This window comes from Cydia amplana, chromosome 25 (genome assembly GCF_948474715.1).
Source record: "Cydia amplana chromosome 25, ilCydAmpl1.1, whole genome shotgun sequence".
NCBI lineage: Eukaryota > Metazoa > Arthropoda > Insecta > Lepidoptera > Tortricidae > Cydia > Cydia amplana.
The window spans coordinates 7,129,180-7,138,503 of NC_086093.1; the positions used below are offsets into that span (position 1 = coordinate 7,129,180).

The following is a 9,324-nucleotide window of genomic DNA, read 5'->3' on the forward strand; positions in this document are numbered from 1 at the left end:
TTCAGCTTTTGCTTGCTTTCGTATGTACGACTGTTCTCCTGCATGTCGCATTCAACCGATTCTCATGAAATTTAGCAAGCAGATTTGATAATGATAATAGGCTACATGACTAATTTTAATTTATGGTATCAATCGATCGGGTTTGTTTTTAGGATCAAATGTCTATATGGGACCCATTGCATTAAAGTAACACAAAAGTCAGAAATTGTAGTCAAAGGCCGACAGTCGCACTTCACTCGCGAAACGCCCTAAACAAAACGATAAGGGAACGTGACGTTAAGGTCTCTGGGAGCCCATCTTGTAGTATGGACAAAACAAGAAAATTGCGTTTTGGTCGGTGAAATATTGCGTTTATGTATATAGTTGCTATAAAATATTTTTTTGGATGAAATATAAGGAATCGAATGGTACCCTTACTTTTATCGTTTTTGGAAGTTAAAAAAAAACTTAAATTTTGAAACTTTCAGGTCCTGTATTTTAAACTTTTCAATATTTTATTTTAATATCCACATTATTGTGATAAATTGCTCGTTTGCTATCTATTTTACTAGATTTTGTTATAAAATTCAACATGTGTCATCATCCCTATTGTTTAATTATTTAAATAACTTTTACAGTACACATGGGGCTACTTTTCCGCACTAGTGCGTAAAATAGCACTTTTCGTGCGTATGTCGAAACTTTAAAGTGCCATATGTACTGTAAAACGTTGTTCGATACATGTGCGAATAGGTAATTCGCAACTCGTGTCGATTTAAAACACTCCCTTCGGTCGTGTTTTAATTTATCGCCACTCGTTTCGAATTTCCTCTTTTTCGCACTTGTATCGAAAATAACTATTTCTACTCCCGTACCTTTATTTGTCATTTAAAAGGTCGTACACACACCTTTAAACCCCTATGTTATAGTTGTCAAGCTTGGAGGATATAATCAAACGGAGACGCCATGTCTGTAATTTTCTGTACAAAACAGTCTGCCGATTTTTGCGGGGGAGGGAACGTGAAATGTATGCGTAACGTAAAAATAGCCATGTCAGATAAACGTCAGTCCATACATTGTGTATGACCGTTGGCCGCCTATTTTCGACAGAGGGGAAAGCCCGTTAATGGCTACTCCGTTTAGTTGTATCCTCCAAGTTGTCAAGACAAGTCTTTAGTCTATTCCCCAAAAAAGTATTTGTGCATACACTGCATCTTTTTGGTACTTTTACGACGCTTCGTGTAATCACCACTTAAAAAATATTGTATGAAATATATTGTTGCCAACCTAATTTTAATTGTCATCTCTGACAGATGAGTACTAAGTGCATTTGTGACACCCGTAAATCAAGATCCATAGACTACGAACACCGCTTAGCGTTGCTTGTTAGTCTCCATAGGCTACTGCGGCCAAAATCGAGAAAAAAAAACTATCCAAAATTGTAATTTAACTAAGAGCAAGTACCAGGGCCTCATGAGTTACAAGAAGGTGTCGCTGACCAACCGGCCGTGGATGCGCGGGGCGCGGTTGGCCAAAATCGAGAAAAAAAACTATCCAAAATTATAATTTATAGTTGGTCAAACCAATTTGACAGTAAATAGGAACAAAAAAAACTATTTTTATCCTTTTCTTTTGGGTGCTAGTACTAGTGTAAGATAAAGATAGTATGATTATCTCAGTCTATGTTTGAAATAAGACAGTCCTTTGACACACTATAACTAAGAGCAAGTACCAGGGCCTCATGAGTTACAAGAAGGTGTCGCTGACCAACCGGCCGTGGGGCGCGGGGCGCAGTGGCCGGGTTTGGTTTGTTTACCTACATATATGTCCTATATGATTCCACTTGATAAGTATTATTTTTGTTGAATGAAAAATATTTGTTAAATTTACAATTTTTTTTTCAAAGTAAGTGATTGGTCGTAGAAAAAGTATTGTATGCAACGTTGTTTAACTGAGTCAAAAAATACTCGTGGCGTCTTTATTAACAATTTTCGGCTTCGCCTCAAATTGTTACTCACTACTACAATAGTTATTTGTACAACAAGTGATCAAAGTTTGATATTTCTTCGAGTGCTTATTTTGAGTCCCGTGCAAGCGAAAGATTCTATAATATCTTGAGCGTAGTAAGGGACTCAAAAGCGCACGAGATGTAAATAACTTTGATCTCGTGTAGTACACAACATTTTTCACCTCAGCGCAGTGAGAACATACCTATTAGACAACTTGAAAAATGTAATCCTTCTTCATCACTTAATACCTGCACTCATGTTTTCTTAAGATATACAAACAATTAAGTTTAATTACCGCAATGGAACACAAAAACAAAACGTAATAATAAATTCCAGTAAAATAATATAGAAATAACAAACATTAACTGACACTTCAATCGCCAACTTTGACAACAAAAAAAATCTTTGTAAGATACGGTCCGAATTGCGGATACGTACTATTTGTTAACTATGGTAGAAATTCTTAAAAGTAAAATAATTAATTTTGCGTGATGATCTGTGTATTTTTTGAGTTCGTTATTTTAATTGTACAATAAAATACCTAAAATATAGTATTTTATCAGTTTTTATGAAATCTTAAACTTTATTTTTATTTATTCATTATTAAGAATTCATACTCGTACGTGGTTTGGAACGATACGGTCTGAAGTTTTTCGGGGGTCTATTATAAACCGTGAATATACTGTTGAATGTCGTTTTAACTTTTTTTGTCTGTTTCTTTTTGTGACAGTGTGAAAGGGACAGAGATAATAGAACCCAAGTATTTCGAACTTTTATTAGACCCCGCATGTTGAAATGACATTTGACTAAGGTCAGTTGAATGTCATTTTGTCTCACTCAATGAGCAAAATCGCATTTTGCTCACTGTTTTTAAGAATCAAAGTACCCTTGTTCGAGCTGCTGAGGTGAAAACGTTTTTTCTTAAATACATTGTTTTTCGCAGCCAATGGAAAGCGAAATCATCACACCGTGACAAAGCCATGCCACATATAAAATCATACACAAGAACATCACCTGACAACAAGAAAGCTGCCTACTACCTACTGACTTCAGGTTCGTATTATCAATGACATATGTAACTTCGTATAAGATGAATAAAGTCTAAGGAAAAAACGTGCCTCGGAAATCAAGAAAAAGTCATTCTTGCATAGATGGCGCACACACCTTTGGCCTATGCTCGGCTAGATGGCGTTGACGACACCGTTTCATATTTAACAATTTTAACAGGTATCAGTGAAAGAACATGGGTCGAAATTAGAGATGCAACGGATAGTAGTTTGGCCGGATACCGGATACCGGATATCCGGCCTGGACACTGGCCGAATATCCGGTATCCGGCCGCCGGATATTCGGCCGGCGGTACTATACCTATATTTTGAGTTTTGCAGGTGCGCGTCGTGCAGGTTTCGACCTGTTTCGTAGTGAACGTTCGCGCGGACACATTTCTAGGATCGTAACGAGTTTTATCATGTCATTACGTATCACAATTTGCCTTTGATGGATTTCCAATATTCAAGACAAATAACTCGTTTTTTTAATGACCATCAAACTTAATTAAAATTGTTTTATTAAAGAAAATATTAAGTTAATATTGTTTTAAAAGAATATACTGATTCGATTATGACCGTGACTGTTTTTTATAGATTCCTTTTTTTAACCCAAAATGTGTTAATTTAACAATCCGGTATCCTCCGGTCTCCGGTATCCGGTATACTAAAATAACGGCCGGATAGGCCGAATACCGGATAGTAACTGGATATCCGGTGCATCTCTAGTCGAAATGATATAAAAATAATAAAATCATTTATCCATATATGTGTATAATTTTTTTTGATTATTTTATACATTTTCATTTTGAGTTTTAATCGTGTGTCGATAGATGGCAGTAAATTTACTGTGACTACAAAATTTACTATGACAGGACCTCTCTATACTATCTATTCTCTTTGGTATTATCAAAGAGAATTTGAAATAGAGGCCGATTGTCAAAGTAAATTATGTAGTCACAGTAAATTATGCCATCTTTTGACAGAAGATTAAAACTGTTAGAACGCCATAATATGACTGACGTCTTTGACTCATGTTCTTTCACTAATATGTGTTAAAATTGTTAAATATCAAACGGTGTCGCCATCTACACTAGTATAAGCCAAAGGTATGGCGCCATCTTTTCGAGCATACATTTTTCTTGATTTTCCACGTTGTTTCTTAAACTTTATTTATCTATACACTTCCAGAGAGAATTAAGACATCCATACATCAGTTTTGTCATAGAGAAATATAGTAAGACAAGAGTGCTCACTCCATACATCAGTTAGACTATTAATTTCAATGTCTACATCTAGCATCGAGTAGCGGAACTATCAGTACTGCTACTTGACAATAGATGTAGCAGTACTGATAGTTCCGCTACTCGATGCTAGATGCTAATAGTCTTTTTGGTACTAAAACTGATGTATGTAGTGAGCAATCTATGTATTTTTTTCTCCATGGTTTTGTTACCAAAACGACTATTTATTTTCGTAGTCGGCATCTAGCGTCTAGTAGCTGAACTATCATTACTGCTACTCGACACTAGATGTCACATGTGTCGCGACTGACGAAAAGCATATTGCTCAACAATTTATAACTAATATTATAAGCAGAAGGAGTTGAAAATAAAGTTCCGGTAAATCGTTGAGCAATAGAATTTCCGTTCGCTGCGAAATCTATCGTGGAGTAGCGGTACTAATAATTCCGCTACTTGACGGTAGATGCCGACTACGAAAATAATAGTCGTTTTGGTAACAAAACTGATGTATGGAGTGAGCACTCTATGTATTTTTTCTCTATCCTCCTGAGAAGCGTTTGTTTTGTTTTTGAATTTGAAACTAGTTACTCAATGAAAGTTCGAAATATTTTTTGGAATATGTACAATTTTTTTTATGCAGGGTCTTAGGAGGCTATGGCTGTACGCAATAAAATATCATCATCTTCCACGCGTTGTCCCGGCATTTTGCCACGGCTCATGGGAGCCTGGGGTCCGCTTGGCAACTAATCCCAGTAATTGGCGTGGGCACTAGTTTTTACGAAAGCGACTGCCATCTGACCTTCCAACCCAGAGGGTAAACTAGGCCCGTATCGGGATTAGTCCGGTTTCCTCACGATGTTTTCCTTCACCGAAAAGCGACTGGTAAATATCAAATGATATTTCGTAGATAAGTGCCGGGTTCGAACCCGCGACCTCCGGATTGCAAGTCGCACGCTCTTACCGCTAGGCCACCAGCGCTTGTACGCAATAAAAACATGTAAAACCATAGACTAGGAATCCTCTAGACGGAGTTTAGAGCAATTATTTCACGAAACCGATGCTGCCAAAAATACCCGGGTGCGGAGGACGAGGCGAGCGAGTCCCGTGCCGTGATTGGTCCGTTCAAACACGGACGTCACACAAAGACACTTAGACTCGAAGATGGAGTAAAACTACCGTATATTTGTGGCAGAGGGGGTAGCGCTACTATGCTCAGTCTGGAGGATGTCTTGTCTGTGTAGGAGGCTATGGCTGTATCATAGAGAAAAAAATACATAGAGTGCTCACTCCATACATCAGTTTTAGTACCAAAAAGACTATTAGCATCTAGCATCGAGTAGCGGAACTATCAGTACTGCTACTTGACAATAGATGACCGGAAAGTCTTATGCTGTTGAGATAAGTCTTTCCGGTCGGTGCTACATCTATTGTCAAGTAGCAGTACTCATAGTTCCGCTACTCGATGCTAGATGTAGACACTGAAATTAATAGTCTGAACTGATGTATGGAGTGAGCACTCTTGTCTTACTTATTTCTCTATGGCTGTATGCAATAAAAATATGTAAAATTAATATTTAAGGCAACCTCAGTAAGGCGGCGTGGGGTAATCTGAACAAAGGAAACTCCGCGCTTCGTATCATGAGCTACGAGGCGGGGGTGCTATTCCTGCCGAGATTCGTGGTGAGTGGACATAAGGGGGTAAAGCTTTGGATTCCTCCGAAAACGGTGGCGTCATATGACGGCCGTCGTATAGCGGCCGCAAAAGACGGCCGTCTTTACGGTGGCGACATGTGGAAAGTACCACGGCGTCATAACACACCGTCATCCACCAAGGTCAAAGCGGCAAATTTGAAAAATGTAGGCGCGATGGGATAACGTCCCATAGAAAATTTGAATTTCGCGCCTTTACCTACTGACAAGATTTGCTTGATCATCTATACTTTACATGTGGGATGAAATATCATCAGAAGAGGAAAATAATCGTAGTACGGAATAATTTATTCAAATCTCGTGTCATTTATTCAAAATGGCGTCACCGCTATCTAATAAAACGTTCACGAAACTATCGACACCGTCATGACGCCGGCAGCTTAAAGCTTTGGATTCCTCCGAAAACGGTGCCGTCATATTACGGCCGCTATATAGCGTTGACTGACGTCACTAGAACGTTGTCTATGTAAACAAGATGGCGCGGTTTCCTAGACAGCGTTACGTTACGTTGATTGTCAACGTAACGTAAGATGACGGTGTCGATAGTTTCGTGAACGTTTTATTAGATAGCGGTGACGCCATTTTGAATAAATGACACGAGATTTGAATAAATGATTCCGTACTACGATTGTTTTCCTCTTCTGATGATATTTCATCCTCCAAGTAAATTATAGATGATCGAGCAGATCTTGTCAGTAGGAAAAGGCGCGAAATTCTAATTTTCTATGGGACGTTATCCCATCGCGCCTACATTTTTCAAATTTCCCGCTTTGACCTTGGTGGATGACGGTGTGTTATGACGCCGTGGTACTTTCCACATGTCGCCACCGTAAAGACGGCCGTCTTTTGCGGCCGCTATATGACGGCACCGTTTTCGGAGGAATCCAAAGCTTAAGGGCATGGGGGGGGGGGGGGGCAGGAGCGAGGGAGGGAGGGGGGGAGAGGAATTAGTGAGGCAAGAGAGATTGACGAGGGAACGGAAAGAAAAAAAAACCGGCCAAGTGCGAGTCGGACTCGCACACGAAGGGTACGCAAAAAACAGTAAAAAATCACGTTTGTTGTATTAATTTTATTCTGTTTTTAGTATTTTTTGTTATAGCGGCAACAGAATTATAGCTGGTCAAGCAAATCTCGTCAGTAAAAAAAGCGCGAAATTCAAATTTTCTATGTACATTTACATTTTTCAAATTTGCCGCCTTTTTCTACTGACAAGATCTGCTTGCCCAGCTATACATCATCTGTGAAAATTTCAACTGTCTAGCTATCACAGTTCATGAGATACAGCCTGGTGACAGACAGTGGCGAGTCTTAGTAATATGGTCCGGTTTTTACCCTTTGGGTACGGAACCCTAAAAATAGGCAAGAGCGTAATGTGGGAGAATGGAAGAGATGATTAATTAACTTTTTAAGGGCCATTTGCACCATTCACTAACCCGGTGTTAACCGGTTAAACCTGGAGTTACCATGGTTACCAGTACAATTTGACACTGGGTTAACGGTTTAACCGCTTAACCCCGGGTTAGTGGGACGGTGCAAGTGGGCCTTAGCATTATATGCGGTAGTTATTTGTGCCCTTTTCAACCAAAAGGGTACTTATTGTCGGTCGTCAATAAGGCGCTATTTCCATATGGCTTCAATTTGAAATCAACCTTATCGACAACCAACAATGTACATAGTACCTTTTGGTTGAAAACATCACATTCATTGAGATTGGCAAATTGACAAGGTTTTTGAAACTTTTAAAAATCATAGAAGGTAGGATCCTATAGAAGTGGTATACGCGTGCCTCCGTGAGGGACAAAACATACGCAATGCGACGCTATGATTGGTCGAATTTATTTTTGCCCACCATAACCCATACTAATTTACGGTGGGGAATAAAAAAAAATTGAGACTGTGATAAGGACAAACAATAATAGCGCTTTCGCTGTTACTTCTACTGAAAGATACATAAGACTATCCCGTTCTGTCAGTTATCCCCACCAGGGATGTTGCGGATGCGGATTTTTAAAGTCTTACATCCGCGGATGCGGATGTCAAGATAGGTACATAAAAAACGTCAAATATTACATTGTAGTAATTTTTATTTCAATAAACCGGCCAAGTGCGAGTCGGACTCGCGTTCCAAGGGTTCCGTACATTACTCACGCTTGACTGCTCATTTCTAATAGATTTTTTTGGCTAATGACTAGATTACCTAGCAGTCTAGCACTTACGCCGATGCTAAGACGTTCCTGTACCGACCTGTTCCACATCCGCATTGAACTCCGCATCGATTTTATGCGGATGCGGATGTTGAAAATAACGCGGAAGTTTCGCGGTTGCGGATGCGGATATTCGCAACATCCCTGATCCCCACCACTCATGCCCAATCCAGTTTAATACTAGATTCATGTTAATAATACTAACACGTTCCGTTTTTTTTTTCAGATAGATGAAGATTTCTTCCCACTAGAGCCGAATGCTCCAAACCGATTAGTCATACCTTACGACATTCCGCCCACCAAATACACTAGTGACATGCAACCCTGGGTCATGGATAATTTGCGGTAGTCTACACAAAAAAAACCGGCCAAGTGCGAGTCGGACTCGCGTTCCAAGGGTTCCGTACATTAAGTCCGACTCACGATTGACTGCACATTTCTAATTGGTTTTCCTGTCATCTATAATGGTGGAAAGATTTGCTGGCTATGGATGAGGTCTTGGTGGCTCAGATGGCAGAGCGCTGGAGTATCGATCCAGAGGCCGTGAGTTCAAGTCTCACCCAAGACAGTAATTTTTCCACTTTTAAATTTATTCTAAGCTTAATAGCATCGGTCGCAGACGTTTCTGCTTGTTAAAATTTAAACTATACACTGTATACTCAGACACACTCACTTTGTCAAAATAAAAAGGCGCGAAATTAAAATTTTCTATGAGAAATCAACTCTTCGCGTCTACATTTTAATTTTTAAAATAGGGTAAAAATTAAGCATACATAAGCACAAAATGTCATCTGTGTAACAGATCAAACGAGCTGTGAATGTGTTTTAAATGTTATCATTTTATAAAGTGTTATAGAAAGTTTTTTTTAATTATGTAATAATGATGTATCTGTGAATAAAGTGTTTTTTCTACATGTTGTACTTTTTAATTAATATTTTAGCACCTTTCAAGTATTTTGAGTTACATTAAATGTGTTATTCCGAAAGAACTGCTAAGATCATCTACTGATATCTAGATAGAGTTAGACCAAGAAAAGTCTGCAAAGATTTTGATAGCACACGCAGTGCAAGTGTTATTAAACGTCAAACTTCTATGAAATTATGACGTATATATAACAATATCTGGTAGACC

General features: G+C 38.9%; 1 protein-coding gene across 1 annotated transcript in view; it reads left to right on the top strand.

Annotated features, from left to right (window-relative positions):
• LOC134659457 (probable tyrosyl-DNA phosphodiesterase) overlaps nucleotides 1–8,556 on the top strand; it is a 32,389-nt gene extending 23,833 nt beyond the window's left edge. The window contains exons 13-15 of the mRNA XM_063515099.1: nucleotides 2,932–3,041; nucleotides 5,858–5,958; nucleotides 8,419–8,556. Of these exons, the coding sequence (XP_063371169.1) occupies nucleotides 2,932–3,041; nucleotides 5,858–5,958; nucleotides 8,419–8,541 (334 nt within the window). The 3' untranslated portion in view covers nucleotides 8,542–8,556. The remainder of the gene's footprint in view (nucleotides 1–2,931; nucleotides 3,042–5,857; nucleotides 5,959–8,418) is intronic.
• Nucleotides 8,557–9,324: the final 768 nt, after the last annotated feature.